The sequence below is a fragment of the Macaca mulatta genome, chromosome 16, assembly GCF_049350105.2.
Source record: "Macaca mulatta isolate MMU2019108-1 chromosome 16, T2T-MMU8v2.0, whole genome shotgun sequence".
NCBI classification, from domain to species: Eukaryota; Metazoa; Chordata; class Mammalia; order Primates; family Cercopithecidae; genus Macaca; species Macaca mulatta.
Genome location: NC_133421.1, coordinates 84,963,336 through 84,987,744, shown reverse-complemented (window position 1 = coordinate 84,987,744; position 24,409 = coordinate 84,963,336). Strand labels below are relative to the sequence as shown.

At 50.7% G+C, this 24,409-nt stretch overlaps 1 protein-coding gene and 1 pseudogene across 8 annotated transcripts; one reads left to right on the top strand and one right to left on the bottom strand.

The window, feature by feature from the left end:
* Positions 1-3,596: 3,596 nt before the first annotated feature.
* Positions 3,597-23,473, top strand: SLC25A19 (solute carrier family 25 member 19). Of its 8 annotated transcripts, XM_077972754.1 has the most exons (9): positions 3,597-3,676; positions 3,833-4,138; positions 4,571-4,644; positions 6,470-6,639; positions 6,813-6,968; positions 9,668-9,838; positions 17,177-17,360; positions 18,317-18,447; positions 22,822-23,473. In XM_077972754.1, exons 4-9 carry the CDS (start codon positions 6,508-6,510, stop codon positions 23,008-23,010), a joined length of 963 nt encoding a protein of 320 aa, XP_077828880.1. In that variant the 5' UTR covers positions 3,597-3,676; positions 3,833-4,138; positions 4,571-4,644; positions 6,470-6,507; the 3' UTR covers positions 23,011-23,473. The 8 variants fall into 8 exon arrangements, with proteins under 8 accessions (XP_077828880.1, XP_014975793.1, XP_077828881.1 ...); XM_015120307.3 differs by lacking the exon at positions 3,833-4,138; XM_077972755.1 differs by having other exon boundaries at positions 3,833-4,644.
* An 88-nt stretch (positions 23,474-23,561) lies between these two features.
* LOC100424533 (uncharacterized) lies at positions 23,562-24,400 on the bottom strand (annotated as a pseudogene).
* Between the last annotated feature and the right edge of the window lie 9 nt (positions 24,401-24,409).

Below are 24,409 nucleotides of genomic sequence, written 5' to 3'. Positions count from 1 at the left end.
GCGCCTGTAGTCCCAGCTACTAGGGGATAAGGCAGGAAGATAGCTTGAACCCAAGAGGTAGAGGCTGCAGTGAGCTGAGATCGTGTCACTGCACTCTAGCCTGGGAGACAAAGTGAGACCTTATCTTAAAAAAAAAAAAAAAGTCAAACCCAGTCTAATCAAACCTTTTAGATCTAACTACCAATTAGCAGAGAAGACAAGGGGCACAGGGGCCAGGTGTGGTGGCTCACGCCTATAATCCCAGCACTTCGGGAGGCCAAAGCAGGCAGATCAGCTGAGGTCAGGAGTTCGAGACCAGCCTGGCCAACATGGTGAAACCTCGTCTCTACTAAAAATACAAAAATTAGTCGGACATGATGGTGGGTGCCTGTAATCCCAGCTACTTGGGAGGCTGAGGCTGGAGAATCCCTTGAACTCAGGAGGCAGAGGTTGCAGTGAGCTGAGATTGCACCATTGCACTCTAGCCTGGACAACTGAGTGAGACTTCGTCTCAAAAACAACAACAACAACAACAACAACAACAAACAAACAAAAAAGGGACACGGGAAGATGTGGAAACAACTCCATAGGGATGCTATCAGCAAAATCCAGACTAGGGAAAATGCCACAGCATGAACCACTTAATTTCTTTCTTTTTAAAAATGTATTATTTAGTTTTTTGTTTTGTTTTTTTTTGTTTTTTTTTTTGAGATGGAGTCTCACTGTGTCTCCCAGGCTGGAGTGCAGTGGTGTGATCTCGGCTCACTTGCAAGCTCCGCCTCCCGGGTTCACGCCATTCTCCCACCTCAGCCTCCCAAGTAGCTGAGACTACAGGCGCCCACCACCACGCCCGGCTAGTTTTTTGTATTTTTAGTAGAGACGGGGTTTCACCATGTTAGCCAGGACAGTCTCGATCTCCTGACCTCGTGATCCACCCGCCTCGGCCTCCCAAAGTGCTGGGATTACAGGCTTGAGCCACCGCGCCCGGCCTAAAAATGTATTATTTAGTTTTTGTAGAGATGGAGTCTTTCTACGTTGCCCAGGCTGGAGCACAGTGGCTATTCACAGGCACCATTATTGCGCACTATAGCTTTGAACTTCTGGGCTCAAGGGATCCTCCTGCCTCAGTCTCCCTAATAGTGGGGTTACAGGTGTGCACCCCCAGCCTGGCTCTATCTAGTTTCTTAAAAAACAAATAAAATAAAACAGAGAGAAAGGAAAATGAAAGGAAATGAAAGAAAATAAATTTCAAGTAAAAAAAAAAGTAAACTTGAGAAAAACGATAGATTTTTAAAAGGACTTCCAGTTGCAATGTTCAGTTGAGATCTCAAATGTTTTTTTTTTCTTTGGAGATGGAGTCTCACTCTGTTGCCCAGGCTGGAATGCAGTGGCACGATCTCAACTCACTGTAACCTCTCCCTCCCAGGTTCAAATGATCCTCCTGCCTCAGCCTCCCAAGTAGCTGGAATTACAAGCGCCTACCACCACGCCTGGCTAATTTTTGTATTTTTAGTAGAGACGTGGTTTCACCATGTTGGTCAGGCTGGTCTTGAACTCCTGACCTCAAGTGATCCACCTACCTCAGCCTCCCAGTGCTGGGATTATAGGTGTGAGCCACTGCACCCAACCAAGATCTCAATTCAGACAAACATTTTTGTTTGTTTGTTTTCTGAGCTCTGTCACTTAGAAAAGCAAACTTGTTTTAAGAAGGACATTGGCTGGGCGCGGTGGCTCACACCTGTAATCCCAGCACTTTGGGAGGCCGAGGCGGGCGGATCATGAGGTCCCGAGATCGAGACCACGGTGAAACCCCGTCTCTACTAAAAATACAAAAAGTTAGCAGGGCACGGTGGCGGGCGCCTGTAGTCCCAGCTACTCGGGAGGCTAAGGCAGGAGAAGGCGTGAACCCTGGAGGCAGAGCTTGCAGTGAGCTAAGATCGTGCCACTGCACTCCAGCCTGGGCGACTGAGTGAGACTCCATCTCAAAAAAAAAAAAAAAAAAAAAAAGGGACATTTTGGCCAGGTGTGGCGGCTCACGCTTGTAATCCCAGAACTTTGGGAGGCCGAGGCGGGTGGATCACTTGAGATCAGTAGTTCCAAACTAGCCTGGCCAACATGGTGAAACCCCGTCTCTACTAAAACTACGAAAATTAGCTGGATGTGGTGGTGCACGCCTGTAGTCCCAGCTACTCAGGAGGCTGAAGCAGGAGAATCACTTGAACCCGGGAGGTGGAGGTTGCGGTGAGTCGAGATCGTGCCACTGCACTCCAGCCTGGGTGGCAGAATGAGACTCTTGCCTCAAAAAAAAAAAAAAAAAAAAAAAAAGTTTGAGACCAGACTGACCAACATGGCAAAACCCCGTCTCTACTAAAAATACAAAACATTAGCTGGGCATAGTGGTGCCCGCGTGTAATCCCAGTTACTCGGGAGGCTGAGGCAGGAGAATCGTGTGAACCTCAGAGGCAAAGGTTACAGTGAGCTGAGATAGCGCCATTGCACTCAGCCTGGGCGACAAGAGCAAAACTCTGTCTCAAAAAAAAAAAAAAAAAAAAAAAAAAAAAAGAAGGACTTTTTTTCATTTAGAGGAGTGTAAACAGTAATTCATACTTGATATTAAGAAAGTATTTTTTTGGGGTCGAAGTGACAGTTTTGTGTGTGTATGAAACATAATGTATACGTATTAAAAAGGGAATATTTGTCCTTTAAAGACATATACTGAAATATTTACTGGTGAGGACACATGATGTCTGGTATTTACTTCAAAATAACGCTGGGCAGCGGGTGCGAGGTAGGTGCAGAAACACAGGAAACAGACTGCCCCGTGGGTCGTGTAACTGCTGAGGTCGGATAGCGACTCTACGCGGCTTCATCAGGTATATCTTGAAATTTTCTGTATATCTTGAAATTTTCTACAATAAAAATGTCTTAAAATTGTGCGTCAAAATAACACGAATATAAAAAAATGCAATTTAAAAGTCAGGAGGCAATCCTGTCGTGCAAAACCGTGACGCTAGCTGTATGAGGGCGGCAGGATGAATCATTTCCTCCTTCGTTTCTACATTTTTTGTCTATATACTTTTAATATTACTTTTATAATGAGAAATACCAAAACTCGGGGTGAGACGGGGAGACACTAGTGTTTTTGCCCTCCCTGTACCCGAGGAGACTGTTCTCATCTATTCTCTTCCCCACGTCCTCCAGGTTTTTGCTAGGCTTCCTGCCATCTTTACCAAGTTGAGATTATCCGTGTTGTGTCATTAACAGAGTTTAAGGAAAGCGCGTCAAGTTCACCGCGCCCTAACCCTGGACCCCGCCTGCAGGCTGACTTTCGAGCCACACCCCAGAGCACCGCGACCCCTAAGGTCGCAGCCCGGCTTCGCAAGCCACCTCCTTCTAACGCGTCGGTCGCCCTCGCGCGCCCGCGAGCAGCCGGACTACATCTCCCAGGAGGCTGTGCGCCGTCCAGCGGACCTGCCCTTGGTCGCAAAGGACTACATTACCCAGTGATACCTTGCGGGAGGCGGTTGCCAGACCTCAAGCGCAAAACCATTGGTCCAGCGTCTGGCGGGGAGCTGCACGGTGATTGGCCCAGGAGACCGCCACTTTCGCCCGAGCTCAGTAGAGTTTTGCTGTTAAGACTGCGCGAGGTGCTGGAGAGAGCAGAGCGCGCGTAGCCGGGCCGCACCCGCCGAGCCGTGTGAGTAACCTCTACCTCCGTCCTTCTCGCCGTCCTCTCGGGGACCTGCACCCTCGCTCCGCAGGGCGGTAGGGAGGGAGCACACGCACCCGGGCGCTTACGAGGGGCGGGGACTGTGTACACACGTGTCACACCTGACCCGAGAAGCATCTCCAGGGACACCGGCGGCAGAGCCCCGCTCTCGCCCTTGAGCACCTGAGCTCCAGGGCGTCCCCTCGGACTCGGGGAGAAAAAACACACCCCGAGGCACACGTGGACACCTAAGTACCCACGCGGAGACCTCTGCAGAGCTGCTCAGCTGAACCCTTGGGCACATGGGCACCCGAACACCGGGAAGAGCCTGCTATGCTCCGGTCTCCTCTTGACACCGATCCAGGACACCTGCCACTCGGGCTTGCTCCTCCTTCCTGCCCAGATGGGCGGGAAACTGACACTGCTCTGTGTGACCTGAGCGGTCCCTGGGTAACTCCTGGAGAGGTTTTGCCTCTCAGTCGCTTGCGGCATGTTTAAACTTCCTCATGGGCGCCTGGGGAGGAGTTCCAGGGTGGGTGAGAGGAGACAAGGAATTGATGTCTGGGGTGGAGGCTGTCATCCTGTAGGCAGTATCCCCTCTCCTCCCCCACCCCCACCCCCGCTAATACAAGTATTCAAGAACTAAAGTAATTTTGAAAGCTAGTTTTAGGGATTTTTTTTTTTCCATAACAAATTCAAACAATATAGAATTACATCGACAGGTCTACCTTCCTTCTTCCCTTCCCAGCCCTTCTCCCAGTGATCAATTATCTGTTGATGTGTGTCTGGTTACAGACTTCTTTTTATGCTTTGTACAACTCTACAGAGCGTATATAGGTATTACTGTTTTTTTGTTTTTGTTTTCTGTTTTTACAAAAAAAGGAAAAAAGTACATCTCCTGGAAAGGATGCTTTTTAGCTGAGCTCTGGTGGATGAGAGGAGCTAGCCTTGAAAAAGTGAGTAGGGGCTGAGATGGGGCTGCATTTCAGACGTAGGGAACTGGAGGAGTACAGGCAAGGCAGTAGATAGGAGCGCTTGCCGAGTTTTCCAGGAACTGGGCAGAAGCAGTCAGACCACTCTGGTTAAGTGAGGGAAGGAAAAGAATGGTCCAGAGTGAGGCTGAAGAGGTCAGTAGGTGTGAGTCAGGGGAGCCCAGGAGCGTAATTTTCTTTCTTTTTTTTTTTTTTTGAGACGGAGTCTCGCTCTGCCGCCCAGGCTGGAGTGCAGTGGCGTGATCTTGGCTCACGCAAGCTCCGCCTCCCGGGTTCACGCCATTCTCCTGCCTCAGCCTCCCGAGTAGCTGGGACTACAGGCGCCCACCACCACACCCGGCTAATTTTTTGTATTTTTTAGTAGAAACGGGGTTTCACCGTGTTAGCTAGGATGGTCTCGATCTCCTGACCTCATGATCTGCCCGCCTTGGCCTCCCAAAGTGCTGGGATTTCAGGCCTGAGCCACGCGCTCGGTACTTTTTTGTTTTGTTTTGTTTTGTTTGTTTCTGAGATGCAGTCTCACTGTGTCGCCCAGGCTGGAGTGCAATGGCGTGATTTCGGCTCAGGACAACCTCAGCCTCCCAGGCTCACGTGATTCTCCTTCCTCAGCTTCCTGAGTAACTGGGATTGCAGGCGCCCACCACCACACCCAGCTAATTTTGTATTTTTAGTAGAGACAGGGTTTCACCATATTGGCCAGGCTGGTCTTGAACTCCTGACCTCAGCTGATCTGCCTGCTTTGGCCTCCGAACGTGCTGGGATTATAGGCATGAGCCACCGCGCCTGGCCAGAAGCATCATTTGCTAGCATAGCATGGCCCCACTGTGCTGGGGAGGCCTGAGGTGTGTGCAGAAGGGGAAAGGGAAAGGTTAAGGGGCTCAGGGCCTCAGGGCTCTTCCTTTGGACAGTGGGGGATTGTTAAAGAATCCCAATCCCTGTTCTAAGCCCTGCATGTCCTTCAGTCCCTCAGCATTACACTTGAGTGGGCTCACTCAGTGAGCAGGAGTTTGTTATAAAGTTGCCAGATGTCTTGGAAAGCCAGTTGCTCTCTGGGACCAACAGTTGCCTATCAAGCCTGTTCATTCAATTCTCAAATATTATTAAGCACTTACCATGATGAGTTCTATACCCGGAACTGGAAATTTATGAGTGAACAAATGAGAGCAAGGCCATGTTTCCATGGGCTTACATTCTAGTTAGGGAGAGAGACAAGAAACAAATGTACTGTATAAATAACCCATGGTGCGCTGGGCGCTGTGGCTCATGCATGTAATCTCAACAATTCAGGAGGCTGAGGCAGGAGGATCACTTGAGGCCAGGAATTCGAGACCAGCCAGGGCAACATATTGAGACCTGATCTCTACAAAAATAAAAAAACTTAGCCAGGCCTGCTGCTGTAAGTCCCAGCTAATTGGGAGGCTGAGGCAAGAGAATCACTTGAGCCCGGGAGTTCAAGGCTGCAGTGAGTTATGGCACCACTGCATTCCAACCTGGGTGACAGAGTGAGACCCTGTCTCTAAAAAAGTAAACGAATATGCCATAGTAATAAGTACTGTAAAGAACAATAAAACAAGTGCTATTTTATTTTATTTTTAAATTTTTGTATTTTTTGTAGAGTTGGGGTTTTGCAGTGTTGCCCAGGCTGGTCTTGAACTCCTGAGCTCTTGAACTCCTGGAGTTCCTGACTTGAACTCCAGTCTAGTCAGGGAGGGCTGCTCTCAGGAGGTGGTATTTGAGCAGAGACCATAAGAAACTTGCCTGGTGTTTATTCCGTATCTCTTGCATTTAGCTTGATACTGATGGACATTGTGTGGGCCAGAGGCAGGGATGGTTGGCTATGACCCCAAACCAGATGGCAGGAATAACACCAAGCTCCAGGTGGCAGTGGCTGGGTCTGTGTCTGGACTTGTCACTCGGGCGCTGATCAGTCCCTTCGACGTCATCAAGATCCGTTTCCAGGTACTCTTCCCCTTTTTCCATGCAATGGACTGGAGGACAAGTTTAGTCTTTCTTGCAAAAGCAGTTCCTAAAACTTGGAATTCTATCCAGATGAAGGGCTTGCCTTTTCTGAAAGTTCCCCTTCACATTCCAGCCCACCCCGCTGTCCTGACCTTTTTTATTTTGATTCCCAGCTTCAGCATGAGCGCCTGTCTCGAAGGGACCCCAACGCAAAGTACCATGGCATCTTCCAGGCCTCTAGGCAGATTCTGCAGGAGGAGGGGCTGACAGCTTTCTGGAAGGGACACATCCCAGCTCAGATTCTCTCCATAGGCTATGGAGCTGTCCAAGTAGGTGGCAGGGGACCTGGCCAGGCCTCTGGGGTCACGTTGCTCAATGGAGGAGCAGAGGGAGGGTGAGGCAAGCAAGAATGCCCTGTAGGGCAGGACGGGAGAGGCAGGCCCCACGCTTCCCAGCTGCCTCACCCGGGAGCCTTCCTGACCAGCTGTACTGTAGGCATTCCCCTCCCCTATGTCCCCGCATCTATCCTGTGTAACTTAGATGTTGCATCTTGGAGACTGATTTGATGTCATACCTTCTGTGGGGCTTGGCGAAGGACAGCACTAATGCATTTCAATTTTTGAAATACACCTTCACATACGTGGTTCATCTGAACTTCACCACACCATCATGAGGAGGGCAGGGTAGGTGTCATGTAGATCTCAGGGAGGTGAAGTCAGCTGTCTGAGGCCACACAGCCTGCACATGGCAGGGCTAGGGTTAGAGCTCACGCTTCGTTCAGTGGAGCACCAGTATAGTCATAGTGCACAGCGTGTGATTTTATGCAGTAGACATGGTAAGAACCAGCCCTGTACAGTGCAAACCATGGGCCAGGCCCCTGTTGGAAGCACTTCACATACAGTCACAGCAGTCCTTAAGGTAGGGGCTGTTGTCCCTCCCATGTCACGCATGAGAAGACTGAGGTGGACAGAGCTTACATAATTAACCCAACCAAAGTCACTAGCTAGAAAATGGCAGAGCCACGACCCCCACCTAGGCAGCTAGTGCCAGAGACGTCCCTGCCTACTCCTCCTGTGACATCACAGTGACCGCCCAAGTCACGTGTTTACTGGCTGGGCATGTCCTGTGATCCTGTCTCTGCACTTGTCTGCAAACAGATACTGCAACATGACAAATAAATACAGCAACAGGATAGTCTCAAGAAGCCAGGCCTAGGCCGGACTCGGTGACTCACACCTGTAATCCCAGCACCTGAGCCCAGGAGGTGAGGTGGAGGTTGCAGTGAACCACGATCATGCCATTGCACTTCAGCCTGGGCGACACAGCCAGACCCCGTCTCAAAAAAAAGAAAAGAAGCCAGGCCATCTTCATTTGGCTGAAGGAAGATCTGAGCATAGCCCTGGTATAGTGGCTCACACCTGTAATCCCATCACTTTGGGAGGCTGAGGTGGGAGGATGGCTTGAGCTCAGGAGTTTGAGACCAGCCTGGGCAACATAGCAAGACCTCCTCTCTACTAAAAAAAAAAAACATTAGCCAGGTATGATGGTACACACCTCTAACCCCAGTTATTCCAGATGCAGGAGAATAATTTGAGCTAGAGAAGTCAAGGCTGCTGTGAACTATGATCGAGCCGCTGCACTTCAGCCTGGGCAACTGAACGCGACCTTGTCTCAAAAAGCAAAACAGGGCCAAGCTCGGTGGCTCATGTGTGTAATCCCAGCACTTTGGGAGCCCAAGGCAGGCAGATCGCTTGAACTCAGGAGTTTGAGACCAGCCTTGGCAACATAGTGGAACCCTGGTTCTACAAAAAATACCAAAATTAGCTGGACGTGGTGGCATGCACCTGTAGTCCCAGCTACTTGAGGGGCTGATGTGGGAGGATCACTGGAGTCCAGGAGGTGGAGGCTGCAGTGAGCCGTGTTTGTGCCACTGTACTCCAGCCTGGGTGACAGAGCGACACTCTCATCTCTAAAAAACAAAAACAAAAAAAGAAAACAAAGATCTGAATGTAAGGGGGTCACCCTGTTGAACACGTTCCTGAAAGAATCTGCCCCAGAAAAGAATGATTCTCGAACAGGGCCGCCGCCAGCTGCACGGAAGGGATCCCTGCAGGAATCAGAGCATGGCCATCTTTCCCAGTTCTCAGAAAACTAAGTTAGCCAGTGACATTTTCTGATACACATTTTTCTCATGTATCTTTTATTTATTTATTTTTTCTTGAGACGGAGTCTCACTCTGTCTCCCAGGCTGGAGTGCAGTGGCGCGATCTCGGCTCACTGCAACCTCCGCCTCCCAGGTTCAAGCGATTCTTCTGCCTCAGCCCCCCAAGTAGCTGGGGTTACAGGCACACGCCACCATGCCTGGCTAATTTTTGTATTTTTAGTAGAGACGGGGTTCCACCATATTGGCCAGTCTGGTCTCCAACTCCTGACCTCATGATCTGCCTGCCTCGGCCTCCCAAAATGCTGGGATTACAGACGTGAGCCACTACACCCAGTCTTTTCTTTGAGACAGAGTTTCGCTCTGTTGCCCAGGCTGGAGTGCAGTGGCATGATCTCGGCTCAGTGCAACCTCTGCCTCCCAGGTTCAAGTGATTCTCCTGCCTCAGTCTCCCGAGTACCTGGGACTACAGGCGCCCGCCACCATGCCCGGCTAATTTTTGTATTTCTATTAGAAACAGGGTTTCACTATGTTAACCAGGCTGGCCTCGAACTTCTGTCCTCGTGATCCGCCTGCCTCGGCCTCCCAAAGTGCTGGGATTACAGGCATGAGCCACTGCCCCTGGCCCCCATATATCTTCTTAAACCTTTGAGTGTCTGACTCTACTCAAGTATCAAATGGCATCTGAGTTTTACATAGAATTTTATATTTATCATATGCTGTCACTGCTCAAGAAGAACATTTCCTGACCTTTTCCTCCCTGCTCCACCTGGGCCCCAGCCAAGTCACAGGTGATGTGTTTGGGGAGTATTTGGTCCTCGCCCTCATCCTTTGGGCTGTCAGTGACTTCTTCACTTACTCTTCCAGTTCTTATCGTTTGAAATGCTGACGGAGCTGGTCCACAGAGGCAGCGTGTACGACGCCCGGGAATTCTCAGTGCACTTTGTGTGCGGTGGCCTGGCTGCCTGTACGGCCACCCTCACTGTGCACCCCGTGGATGTTCTGCGCACCCGCTTTGCAGCTCAGGGTGAGCCCAAGGTGAGTGACCAGGGGCCAGATGAGGTAGCCCAAATAAAGAAGGTGTTGTCACAAGGGTTGCATTCTTTATTTTTTATTTATTTGTTTTTGTTTTGTTTTGTGCTCACTGCAAGCTCCACCTCCCGAGTTCAAGCGATTCTCCTGCCTCAGCCTCCTGAGTAGCTGGGACTACAGGCACTTGCAACCACGCCTGGCTAATTTTTTTGTATTTTTAGTAGATACGGGGTTTCACTGTGTTAGCCAGGATGGTCTTGAACTCCTGACCTCGTGATCTGCCTGCCTCGGCCTCCCAGAGTGCTGGGATTACAGGCGTGAGCCACCGCGCCTGGCCTAGAATGAATTTATTTATTTATTTATTTATTTATTTATTTAGAGACGGAGTCTTGCTCTGTTGCCGGGCTGGAGTGAAGTGGTGCAATCTCGGCTGACTGCAACCTCCAACTCCCTGGTTCAAGCGATTCTCCTGCCTCAGCCTCCCGAGTAGCTGGGATTATAGGCACATGTCACCACGCCCAGCTAATTTTTGTATTTTTAGTAGAGATAGGGTTTCACCATGTTGGCCAGGATGGTCTCAATCTCCTGACCTCATGATCTGCTCGCCTCGGCCTCCCAAAGTGCTGGGATTACAGGCATGAGCCACTGCTCCCAACTTATTTTTTTATTTTATTTGATAAGCCTGTTTTTTAAAATATATATAATATACATTTATATATGTGTGTGTGTATATATATACACATATATATAATTTTCATTTTTATTTTTATTTATTTTATTTATTTTTATTTTTTTTCTTGAGACGGAGTCTCGCTCTGTCGCCAGGCTGAGGTGCAGTGGTGCGATCTCCGCTCACTGCAGCCTCCACCTTCCAGGTTCAAGCAATTTTTCTGCTTCAGCCTCCTGAGTAGCTGGGATTACAGGCATCTGCCATCATGCCCAGCTAATTTTTGTATTTTTTAGTAGAGACGAGGTTTCACCATGTTGGCCAGGCTGGTCTCGAATTCCTGGCTCAAGCAATCCGCCCGCCTCGGCCTCCCAAAGTGCCAGGATTACAGGCGTGAGCCGCCGCACCCGGCTATATATATATTTTTTGAGACAACATCTTATTTTATTGCCCAGGCTGCAGTGTAGTGGCACGATCACTGCTCACTGCAGCCCCGACCTCCTGGGATCAAGTGATCTTTCTGCCTCAGCCTCCCCAGTAGCTGAGACTACACCTGGCTAAGTTTTGTATTTTTTTAGAGATGGGGTTCCGTCATGTTGCCCAGGCTGGTCTCGAACTCTTTTTTTTTTTTTTTTTTTTGAGACGGAGTCTCGCTCTGTCGCCCAGGCTGGAGTGCAGTGGCGCGATCTCAGCTCACTGCAAGCTCCGCCTCCTGTGTTCACACCATTCTCCTGCCTCAGCCTCCCGAGAAGCTGGGCTGACAGGCGCCCGCCCGCCACCACGCCCAGCTTATTTTTTGTATTTTTTAGTAGAGACGGGGTTTCACCGTGTTCGCCAAGATGGTCTCGATCTCCTGACCTCGTGATCCGCCCACCTCGGTCTCCCAAAGTGCTAGGATAACAGGCGTGAGCCACCACGCCCGGCCTGGTCTCGAACTCTTGAGCTCAAGCCATCTGCCAGCCTCGGCCTCCCAAAATGCTGGGATTACAGGCATGAGCCACCGCACTCGGCAGAGGTTGAGTTCTTGTCCTTGCAGAAAGTAAAGCTGGGAGAGGTTCGGGTTTTCAGTTTGTCTGGCAGTCAGTTTGTAAAACCCATGACTGTGGGCAGCATGGTGCAGGATGCTCTATGTCCCTCCCTCAAAGGAGCTCACAGCCTACCGGTATGAAACAGAACAAATAAATACCCAGCAGTGGGCTGGATCAAGGACTGCATCTGGGAAAGTGGGACTCGAGAACTTATTGCTGGATTATTATGAGAGTGTCTTTGTTTTTTTGTTTGTTTGTTTGGTTGGTTTTTTGAGATAGTCTCACTTTGTTGCGCAGGCTGGAGTGCAGTGGCGTGATCTCAGCTCACCATAACCTCTGCCTCCCGGCTTCAAGCGATTCTCCTGTCTCAGCCTCCTGAGTAGCTGGGATTATAGGCACATGCCACCATGTCCGGCTAATTTTTATATTTTTTATAGAGACAGGGTTTCACCGTGTTGGCCAGGCTGGTCTTGAACTTTTGACCTCAGGTGATCCCCGGCCTCGGTCTCCCAAAATGCTAGGATTCCAGGCGTGAGCCGCCGCACCCGGCCAATTCCAAGTGTCTTTGGTTTCCACAAAGAATGGGGTGGTGGAAATAGGATAGACTCGAGGAAGAATTTACTGAGTGAAAACAAGGGATTAAATCCTGAAATAGACCTCCCCACCGTATTGTTTCCTAGACATATTTAAGAATAGCATCATATGTGTGTGTGTCTGTGTGTTCTCAACCAAGAAAGAATCATTTTATTGTTATTATTTGTATATATTTTTTGAGACAGGGTCTTGATCTTTCACCCAGGCGGGAGTACAATGGCTGCAATAGCTTGCTGCAGCTTCGAACTCCTGGGCTCAAGCAATCATCCTGCCTCAACCTCTCAAGTAGCTAAGACCACAGGTGTGTGCCACCACACTTGACTAATTTTTTATTTTTTTACTTTTTGTAGGGACAGGGTCTCATGTTGCTCAGTTGGTCAGGCTTAGGCTGGTCTTGAACTCCTGGTTGTTTTTGTTTATTTGTTTGTTTCTGAGATGGAGTCTCGCTCTGTCACCCAGGCTGGAGTGCAATGGCACAATCTCAACTCACTGCGACCGCCTCCCAGATTCAAGCAATTCTCATGCCTCAGGCTTCCAAGCAGCTGGGACTACAGGTCTGCCACCCTGCCCGGCTAATTTTTTTTTTTTTTTTTTTTTTTTTTGAGACAAAGTCTTACTCTGTCACCCAGGCTGGAGTGCAGTGGCGTGATCTCGACTCACTGCAACCTCTGCCCTCCAGTTTCACGTGATTCTCCTGCCTCAACCTCCTGAGTAGCTGGGATTATAGGTGCCTGCCACCGCGCCCGGCTAATTTTTATATTTTTAGTAGAGACGGGGTTTTGCCTTGTTGACCAGGCTGGTCTTTTTTTTTTTTTTTTTTTTTGAGACGGAGTCTTGCTCTGTGGCCCAGGCTGGACTGCAGTGGCCGGATCTCAGCTCACTGCAAGCTCCGCCTCCCGGGTTTACGCCATTCTCCTGCCTCAGCCTCCCGAGCAGCTGGGACTACAGGCGCCTGCCACCTCGCCCGGCTAGATTTTTGTATTTTTTTAGTAGAGATGGGGTTTCACCGTGTTAGCCAGGATGGTCTCGATCTCCTGACCTCGTGATCCACCCGTCTCGGCTTCCCAAAGTGCTGGGATTACAGGCTTGAGCCACCGCGCCCGGCCGACCAGGCTGGTCTTGAACTCGTGACCTTGTGATCCACCCGCCTCTGCCTCCCAAAGTGCTGAGATTACAGGTGTGAGCCACCGTGCCTGGCCATGCCTGGCTAATTTTTATATTTTTAGTAGAGACAGATTTTTGCCATGTTGGCCAGGCTGGTCTGGAACTTCTGGCCTCAAGTGATCTGCCCGCCTAAACCTCCCAAAATGCTGGCATTACAGGCATGTGTCACCATGCCTGGTCTTTTTTTCTTTATTTTTAGTACAGAGTCTCACTCTGTCATCCAGGCTGAAGTATAGGGGTATAATTACAGCTCACTGCAGCCTCCACCTCCTGGGGTCAAGCAATCCTCCCACCTCAGCCTCCCAAGTAGCTGGGACCATAGGTGCTCAGTGCCACACCTGGCTAATTTTTGTATTTTTTGTAGAGATGGGGTTTCACCATGTTGCACAGGCTGTTCTCGAACTCCTAGGCTCAAGCGATCCTCCTGCCTTGGCCTCCCAAAGTGCTGCAGTTATAGGGCTGAGCTGCCACACGTGGCTGAGAAACAAATTTTCCACTGTCTCAACTCTGCTTTAGGATACTGTTAGTGGAAAGGAAGGATACTTTGTTTAAGAGTTTGATCTGGGCAACATGGCTCTCTACAAGATACAAAAAAATTAGCCAGGCATGGTGGTATGCACCTGTAGTCCCAGCTGCTTGGGAGACTAAGTTGGGAGGATTGCTTGAGCCTGGGGAGTGAGCCATGATTGCACCATTGCACTCCAGCCCAGGCGACAAAGTGAGATATCCCGTCTCAAAAAAAAAAAAAAAAAAAAAAATAGAATTTGATCTGGACTAGTGCAGAATAATTGTGGATTCAATTCTGCCAGTTCTTTGTATTGGTTGGCGTGCAGGTCCTGGGTGGGGAAGCCCTTTTGTTTAGGAGACAGCCTCATGACTTTTTTGGTCGAGAAGGGCAAAGTCCCCTGGGAACAATCCGAAGGAAAAGGATTGGGGCAGGATGGCGGCTGTGGAAGTTGAAATCCACTAAGGAGTATGTCACAACTCACCTGCCAAAAAAAAAGAAAAAGAAAACAATTGTAGGCCAGGCGCAGTGGTTCACACCTGTAATCCCAGAACTTTGGGAGGGCGAGGCGGGTGGATCACTTGAGGTCAGGAGTTTGAGACCAGCCTTGCCAACATGGTGAAACCCCGTCTCTACTAAAAATACAAAAATTAGCTGAGCGTGGTAACACGCCTGTAATCCCAGCTACTCAGGAGGCTGAGGCAGGAGAATTGCTTGAATCCAGGAGGTGGAGGTGTGGTGAGCTGAGATCGTACCACTGCACTCTAGCCTGGGTGACAGAGCAAAACTCCATGTAAAAGAAAAAAAGAAAACAATTGGGGCATAAGAGGTCAATTGCTCTGTATGATAACTCAGTAGAAAACTGGAAGTTTGGGATGACAGTCGTTGCAGGGAAATGGGATGAGGGACCCTAGGAACTGAAAGCAGAAATGGAGGGGAAGGTGTTTGCAGATAGAGAGCACAGACCAACCTCTGCAGCGTGGTAGCCGCAGAGCTGAGGCAGAGATGGCTCCTATCAGTCCAGCTTTCCTGTTCTGGGTCTACCATAATCCTTCTGTATTTCTTTCCAACCTTCAGTAAAAATCTGTGAGGAGGAAGAAGTGAAGAAAATATTAAGAAAAGAGAATGAGCTAATAGCTATTATCTTAGCTATTTGGGAGGCTGAGGCAGGAGGATTGCTGGAGCCCATGAGTTCAAGGCTGCAGTGTGCCATGACTGTGCCTGTGAATGGCCACTGCACTATAGCCTGAATGATGTAGCGAGACCCCATCTCTTTATTATTTAAAAATTAAAAAAAAATTTGTTTTTTGGCCAGGGCACAGTGGCTCATGCCTGTAATCCCAGCACTTTGGGAGGCTGAGGCGGGTGGATCACGAGGTCAGGAGATGGAGACCATCCTGGCTAACACGGTGAAACCCCATCTCTACTAAAAATACAAAACACTAGCCGGGCGTGGTGGTGGGCGCCTGTAGTCCCAGCTACTCGGAAGGCTGAGGCAGGAAAATGGCGTGAACCCGGGAAGTGGAGCTTGCAGTGAGCTGAGATCGTGCCACTGCACTCCAGCCTAGGTGACAGAGCAAAACTCCATCTCAAACAAATAATAATAACAAATAAATAATTTTTTTTAGGCCAGGTACGGTGGCTCACATCTGTAATCCCAACACTTTGGGAGGCTGAGGCAGGCAGATCACCTAAGGTCAAGAATTTGAAACCAGCCTGGCCAACATGATGAAACCCCCGTCTCTATTAAAAATACAAAAATTAGTTGGGCGTGGTGTCAGGTGCCTATAATCACAGCTACTGGGGGAGGGGGGCTGAGGCATGACAATCGCTTGAACCTGGGAGGTGGGGGCTGCAATGAGGCAAGATTGTGCCACTACACTCCAGCCTAGGCAACATAGCAAGACTCCGTCTCAAAAAAAAAAAAAAAAAAAAAAGATAATAGCATATTACCTCTAGCTTAAACTATGGACATGTTGGATTTTAGATTCTAGAATGATCAGAGAATATCTGGTCATGAAAGTGAGGGGAAGAGACCTGGTTAAAACCTACCAGACCCTCCACCTGCTTTAGACTAGTCACAACCATATTGTAAACCTGACCTTGCGTGATAAAAAATTTTACAACATATGAAGTGTATCAAGGTTACAAAGACAGTTCTTCATGAATTACAATTTTAAAAAATACCAGCAGGCCGGGCGCGGTGGCTCAAGCCTGTAATCCCAGCACTTTGGGAGGCCGAGACGGGCGGATCATGAGGTCAGGAGATCGAGACCATCCTGGCTAACACGGTGAAACCCCGTCTCTACTAAAAATACAAAAAATTAGCCGGGCGTGGTGGCAGGCGCCTGTAGTCCCAGCTACTCGGGAGGCTGAGGCAAGAGAATGGCGTGAACCCGGGAGCTGGAGCTTGCAGTGAGCTGAGATCTGGCCACTGCACTCCAGCCTGGGCCACAGAGCCAGACTCGGTCTAAAAAAAAAAAAAAAATACCAGCTGCTCCCTGATTCCAATCCCCAGAGGTGACTACTTTTAATACTTACAATTGTTTCTTTGATTATTTCCTTCCATAATTCTAAGTAACATGCTTGGCCAGGTGCAGTGGCTCATGCCTGTAATCCCAGCACTTTGGGAGGCCAAGGAGGAAGGATCATTTGAGGTCAGGAGTTCGAGACCAGTTTAGGCAACATAGCAAGACCTCCTCTCTACTTTATTTTTGTTATTTATTTATTTTTGTTTTTGAGATAGAGTCTCCGCCTTTCACCCAGGTTGGAGTGCCATGGTACAACCTCAGCACACTGCAACCTCTGCCTCACAGGTTTAAGCAATTCTTGTGCCTCAGCCTCCCAAGAAGCTGGGATTACAGGCGTGAGCCACCACACCTGGCTAATGTTTGTATTTTTAGTAGAGATGGGCTTTCACCATGTTGGCCAGGCTGGTCTCAAACTCCTGGCCTCAAGTGATCTGCCTGCCTCTGCCTCCCCCAAAGTGCTGGTATTATAGGCGTGAGCCACCGCGCCGGGCCGCACCTTCCTGTTTTAACAGCTGCACTATGTTCTTGTGAGCTGGTGTCCCGTAATTCATGTAACCATCACCCACAGATGGACATCGCATCTTTAGCTCTTCCCCAGAACACTGCAGTGACTCTTGGACATGTACCTTTGTGCACACCTGTGGATAGAACAGTGGTATACATTGTGGAAGGGGGAGTTTCTGGAAAATGCCACTCTTTGAATCTCTGTCCAGCGTTTTCCTTGACTGTCTTCCTGGCAGGAGGAGTTTCACTCCTGGTAACTGGGTTTTTAGGCGAGGGGACAGAGCTATGATGGGCTGTTCCAGGGCTAAAATCACCTCACTGAGACCATTCAAAGTGCGTATGTGTGTCCAGGTCTATAATACGCTGCGCCACGCCGTGGGGACCATGTATAGGAGCGAGGGCCCGCAGGTTTTCTACAAAGGGTTGGCCCCCACCTTGATCGCCATCTTCCCCTACGCCGGGCTGCAGTTCTCCTGCTACAGCTCCCTGAAGCACCTGTACAAGTGGGCCATGCCAGCCGAAGGAAAGAAAAATGGTGAGGCAGCCCTCACGCGAGAGGGAACCCTCCCACCCCAGCCGCCAGAATGCCCTCTTCCAAATCACGAGGGAGCTAAAGTTCTGTCCAAATCGAAGACTGGGTCTCTGTACCCGGCTCTGTAATGTGGCAAACAAAGCAACTGCAGCTGCTTGGAGAGAACTTGATTCCTCCCAGCTCATGCCACACCCATCACTGGCATTACTGACATTTACGTCCCGTGATTGGTCATGGTTTTCATTTTTGTCAGAAGTCCAAATTGCAAATTGCTTGTTTTTTGGTTGAGGTTCTTCCGTTGCTTTTTCCAGGCAGGGGGAGCGGGAGGTGTGGGCAGGGAGAGGCTGGAGAGGGGTGGGGCATCCTGGTCCCTCTCCAGCCCTGAACTGAGTCATGCTGCGGAGCCTGAGGCCCACACTGCCTCCAGCTGAGGGACTACGGCCTCCAGCCCTTCCAGCCCGGCTCACTCCGCCAGAAGTGGCTATGTCTGGCTCTTTGGAATGGGAGGACCAGTGGAGTCAGATAGAAGTGCGCTTGTGGGGCCGGGCGCGGTGGCTCAAGCCTGTAATCCCAGCACTTTGGGAGGCCGAGATGGGCGGATCACGAGGTCAGGAGATCAAGACCATCCTGGCTAACCCGGTGAAACCCCGTCTCTACTAAAAATACAAGAAAATTAGCCGGGTGAGGTGGCGGGCGCCTGTAGTCCCAGCTACTTGGGAGGCTGAGGCAGGAGAATGGCGTGAAACCGGCGGGGCGGAGCTTGCAGTGAGCCGAGATCGCGCCACTGCACTCCAGCCTGGGGCACAGCAAGACTCCGTCTCAAAAAAAAAAAAAAAAAAAAAGAAGTGCGCTTGTGGGGTTTGATTTGTGGTGGAGGATTAGCCCTGATGCCTTTTAAGTTGTCACCCATAGACTGCGTTTCTCTCATCCGTTCTCCCAATCCCACTTCTCTGGTTCAGAGAACCTCCAAAACCTGCTTTGTGGTAGTGGAGCTGGTGTCATCAGCAAGACCCTGACATATCCACTGGACCTCTTCAAGAAGCGGCTACAGGTTGGAGGGTTCGAGCACGCCAGAGCTGCCTTTGGCCAGGTGAGCCATTCATTCCCGGGCAGACAGCTCTGACCCTTGCCATCACTGGGCACATGAGGGAACCAGTAGTCACCTGCTACCCACTGGGCAACATTACCCCTGGCCAGGGCCCCATCACCTCCAGTCTATCCCTGGAGATCCCCAAGCATGTGGGAAAGCTGCATGCGAGCCCTGGGTCCTGAGCACTGTGGAAGGATCTGGGCCAAGGATATATAGTGTCTGCTCTTTTTTTTTTTTTCTTTAAAACAGAGGCAGGGTCTCACTCTGTTTCCCCAGCTGGTCTTGAACACTCCTGACTTCCCCTCCCAGTGTGCTGGGATTACACGTGTGAGCCACTGCACCTAGCCCAGTTTCTGCTCTTAAAACATGTCCTGGCCGGGCGCTGTGGCTCACGCCTGTAATCCCAGCACTTTGGGAGGCCAAAGCAGGCAGATCACGAGGTCAGGAGAGTGAGACCATCCTGGCTAACATGGTAAAAGCCCATCTCTACTAAAAAAAAAAAAAAAAAAAAAAATTAAATGGGCGTGGTGGCGGGCACCTGTAGTCCCAGCTACTCAGGATGCTGAGGCAGGAGAATGGCATGAACCCAGGAGGTGGAGCTTGCGGTGAGCTGAGATCGCGCCACTGCACTCCAGCCTGGGCAACAGAGTGAGACTCCATCTCAAAAAAAAAACATGTCCAGAGGCTGGGTGTGGGCGTTGTGGCTCACACCTGTAATCCCAACATTTTGGGAGGCCAAGGCTAGTGGATCACCTGACATCAGGAGTTCGAGACCAGCCTGATCAACATGGTAAAACCCCGTTTCTACTAAAAATATAAAAATTAGCTGGGCATGGTGGTGGGCACCTGAAGTCCCAGCTATTCGGGAAGGTGAAACAGGAGAATCGCTTGAACCTGGGAGGCAGATGTTACAGTGAACCGCGATCACACCACTGCACTCCAGCCTGGGTGACAGAGCGAGACTCCGTCTCAAAAAAAACCAAAAAAACAAAACATGTCCAGTGCAGTGTGGACGTAGAATACATTCACATAGGGAAGGTCCCCAAATATTAAAGAACACAGAAAAGGGGTTTTGCTGTAGCTGTTCTGGAATGGGGTGAATTTGAGCAACTAAGTTATATATATGTATTTTTTTGTTTTTGCTTTTTGTTTTTGTTTTGAAATGGAGTTTTGCTCTTGTTGCCCAGCCTGGAGTGCAATGGCGCGATCTTGGCTCACTGCAACCTCCGCCTCCTGGGTTCAAGCAATTCTCCTGCCTCAGCCTCCCAAGTAGCTGGGATTACAGGCGCGTGCCACCACACCCAGCTAATTTTTTGTATTTTTAGTAGAGACAGGGTTTCACCATGTTAGCCAGGCTGGTCTCGAATTCCTGACCTCAGGTGATCCATCTGCCTCGCCCTCCCAAAGTGCTGGGATTACGGGCATGAACCACTGTGCCTGGCCATATAGTTTTTGAGACGGAGTCTCACTCTTTTGTCCAAGCTGGAGTGCAGTGGCGTGATCTCGGCTCACTACAGCCTCTGCCTCCCTGGTTCAAGCAATTCTCCTGCCTTAGCCTCTGAGTAGCTGGGATTATAGGCGCCCGCCACCATGTCCTAATTTTTGTATTTTTAGTAGAGATGGGGTTTCACCACATTGGCCAAGGTGGTCTCGAACTCCTGACCTCAGTTGATCTGTCCGCCTCAACCTCCCAAAGTGCTGGGATTACAGGCATGAGCTGCCGCACCTGGGCCAAAGTTGTATTTTTATTTATTTATTTTTTGAGACGGAGTCTCGCTCTGTCACCCAGGCTGGAGTGCAGTGGCCGGATCTCAGCTTACTGCAAGCTCCGCTTTCCGGGTTTACGCCATTCTCCTGCCTCAGCCTCCCGAGTAGCTGGGACTATAGGCGCCCGCCACCTCGCCCAGCTAGTTTTTTGTATTTTTTAGTAGAGACAGGGTTTCACCGTGTTAGCCAGGATGGTCTTGATCTCCTGACATCGTGATCCACCCGTCTCAGCCTCCCAAAGTGCTGGGATTACAGGCTTGAGCCACCGCGCCCGGCCCGAAGTTGTATTTTATGCGCGCTAGGAGAGTTGGCCATTCAGAGAAGCCCCATGCTAGGTCATGTTGTAGTCTTAGTAGTCACTCCTCAGTTGCTCAGATTTTTACATACTCCCTTTCTTTTGGTCATCAATGGGTAGGGTTGGGGGTAGGGTAAGGATGGGCAGTTCCAGGGCTCTCCCCTGTGTATCCTGGAACCTGAGATGTGGAGGCATGAAAACATATGCCTGACAATGTCAGAGGAGAGGGATGGCATGGAATGGGAGGCAAGGTAGGGAGAGAGCATTCCTTCCTTGGGGGAAGAGAAAGAGTTGGGTTTGTAGTTATAATGCATTTTCTTTGTAGGAAACTTTAGAGAATTTAGATAGACAAAAACAAAGACCAAGCCAGCTGCAGTCGATCACACCTGTGATCCCAACACTTTGGGAGGCCAAAATGGGAAGATCACTTGAGGCCAGGAGTCTGAAACCAGCCTGGTCAATATAGCAAGACCCCGTCTCTACAAAATAAAAATTTAAAAATTAGCCAGGCATGGTGGTGTGTGCCTGTAGTTCCAGCTACTGGACAGTCTGAGGCAGGAGAATTGCTTGAGCCCAGGAGTTCGAGGCTGCAGTGAGCTATAATCACACCACTGCACACCATCTTGGGCGACAGAGTGAGACTCTGTCTCAAAAAAAAAAAAAAAAAAAGACCAAAATCCCTTGTAATTTCACTACCACAGATAACCACATAGAAACGTTCAATGTAGTTTTATTTCTTTTCATAAATACAGTGTACATTTTAACAAAAATGGGGATACACTGTATACAAGGTTTGTAACCTCCCTTTTCCACTTACCAACTTGTCCTGAAGAGTTTGTTTTCTTTTCTTTCTTTTTTTTTTTAAATGGGACATCACTCTGTTGCCTAGGCTGGTCTCGAACTCCTGGGCTCAAGCGATCCTCCCCTCTCAGCCTCCCAAGTAGCTGGAACTGCAGGCATGCACCACTGCACCCAGCATGAAGGGACAGTTTGAATTTGGACAGGGAGTGATGGTGGGAGCCCAGGATGGCAGAGGGAGGCCTTGCTGCTAACGAAGACTAGTGTAATCCAGTCTGGCCAGAGGTGGGAAGGGCATGTGGGAGGACAGTGGAGGTCAGATCATGGAGGGAAATCAAGGCGAAATGGTGCAGTGCCTTGAATGGCAGATCTTGGGGTTTGAACTTGATTTCTCATGATGTTGTCACTATGAGTTACTGCAGCTTTTGGAGGGAAGCCAGGCCTGAGGAGGGCTGTGCCTGGGGACGAAAGTCTGGCAGCAGTGCATGAGGTCAGCTGGAGAGGGTGAGCTGGAGGCAGGGAGGCCTGGCTGAGAGCTACTGAGGGCCAGATTCAGATCTGCTGCCCAAGGGGGATCAGGTGGGATGAGGTGAAGGGTCAGAGACACCTCTGGGAAGAGGTTCCGGAGCCATTGCTGGATCCTTTGGAGCCACAGGCAGCCGTTCTTCCTGGGCAGGAAGGAGGTCTGTCCAGCTGCTGATTTCTAGGCCTGTCAGCTATTCAGTCTTAACCTAATTGCAGTACAAAGAATGAGATTAATTTATTTGCTATTTTGAGCTGGGCATGGTTGCCCACGACTGTAATCCCAGCACATTAGGAGGCTGAAGCAGGTGGATCACCTGAGGTCAGGAGTTCAAGACCAGCCTGGCCAACATGGCGAAACTGCATCTCTACTAAAAATACAAAAAATTAGCCGGGGGTGGTGGTGTGTGTCTGTAATCCCAGCTACTCAGGAGGCTGAGGCAGGAGAATCGCTTGAACCTGGGAGGCGGAGGCTGCAATGATCCAAGATTGTGCCACTGCATTCCAGCCTGGGCAACAGAGAGAAATTCTGCCTCAATGAAAAAAATAAAATAGGCCGGGCGCGGTGGCTCAAGCCTGTAATCCCAGCACTTCGGGAGGCCGAGGCGGGTGGATCACGAGGTCAGGAGATCGAGACTATCCTGGCTAACATGGTGAAACCCCGTCTCTACTAAAAATACAAAAAAAAAAACTAGCCGGGCGTGGTGGCGGGCGCCTGTAGTCTCAGCTACTTGGGAGGCTGAGGCGGGAGAATGGCGTGAACCCGGGAGGCGGAGCTTGCAGTGAGCCGAGATCACGCCACTGCACTCCAGCCTGGGAGACACAGCGAGACTCCGTCTCAAAAAAAAAAAGAAAAAATAAAATAAAAATATTTGCTATTTTGCATTCATTCCTTTGTCCAGCAAGTACTTCTTAAGAGCTGTGATGTGCCACGGGCTGTGTTGATGGGAGCAGAGTGGACATCCATGTTTTCATCCCTTTCCTCTCCCCAGGTGCGCAGATACAAGGGCCTCATGGACTGTGCCAAGCAGGTGCTGCAAAAGGAAGGTGCCCTGGGCTTCTTCAAGGGCCTGTCCCCCAGCTTGCTGAAGGCTGCCCTCTCCACAGGCTTCATGTTCTTCTGGTATGAATTCTTCTGTAACGTCTTCCACTGCATGAACAGGACAGCCAGCCAGCGCTGAGCGCAGGGAGGACCCCAGGTCTTTCCTGGAGGCAGCCTCCTGAAGGAAGATTCAGTCTCCACTGAGAGGTGCTGTCTGGCCCTTCCCTGCGGGCCAGCTGCCCCCAGCAGGGTGGCAGCCTTGAACCCACCCAGCTGGGACACCACCAGAAGGTCCAGGGCTCTCCCCATGAGAGGATCAGAGGGAATGCAGGACGTGGTCTACGGTGAAGCAACGACACAGCGAGAGGGAGCAGGAAGTTGCTGTTTCTCCTCTGACCCCAGCCCACACTCCAAAGGAAAGAGATGCCGTCCTACACCTGTCAGCCCTGTCTGCCCGGAGAACAGAACGCTCCTGGTCTGGATGGGGCTGCTGCTTGAGTGCAGAGGGCTGCAGTAGGCCCTTTGCAGGAGTCAGGTCCCCACACTCGGCCTGTTTTTCCCAACCTATTTAACAGACATTAAAGCTAAACGCACATTCCTTATCTTCCGTCTCCCCTGGCACATCTGCCTGCTCACAAAGTATGACGGAAAAGACTCCCGCCTTCCTCAAATCCCATGTTCTCCACAGCTGCAGCCCTTGGCAGCTCTGCTTCTAGTGCTGGGGGAAACTCCAGGCTGAGCCATTCACTTCCTGGGCCCCGTGCCCAGATCTTCGTGTCTGCAGACACACACCACCCAGGCCGTCCTCTCCCAGCACCGGGCTGGTCATGGCCGTGGGGCTCCATGGAAAGCAGTTCCCAGCGCCCGTGCAGGAAGTGGAGGGGCCATGCTGTGGGCAGGCATGGGTGAAGGTGCAGCCTCTCCCCAATCTACCTCACTCGCTCCTCTTTCACCCGGGGCTGGGTCGGCCTTGCTGGGTGAGGAGCTGTCGGCAGGGCAGCTGGCATCAGCGCCCACTGCCTGCTCCTCAGTGCAGAGCATGCTGTGGGTGCATCCGCCCCTGTAGCCGCAGAAGGGCCGTGGCTCTGAAGCAGCCCGCTGATGGGGATGGCAGAAGGGGCGGGCAGGCAGCCTGGTGAGGGCACAGCTGGTGCCTGGGGTGTTACCAGAGCACAGGGACACCCACAGGCAGAGAGGCAGAGGAGAAACCAGTTCCAGGCTGCGGGGAGGTCTCCAGAACATGACCTGCACCCTTCCCTCCACCTGCCCGGCCTGTAGAGTTGCTCCGACCTGGGAAGCCCTCCATTCTGCCTCCCTCTCCAGCCTTGGAAGGACGCACCCACTGGGAGCCGGCGCTGGCCCTGGCGTGTGGGTCCTGGGCTCCTCCTCGCACCATCCTTCCCTGCCTCTGGTCTGGGATTTTGGAGTCTGTCCGGGCCCTGAATGCTGGGGCTTCCTGGCTCAGGGCTGCTGGTTCCCAAGGTCCAGGCTGCGGCGGGGGCCGCGAGGATGCAGCTGCTTGAATGTATTTTTTATGA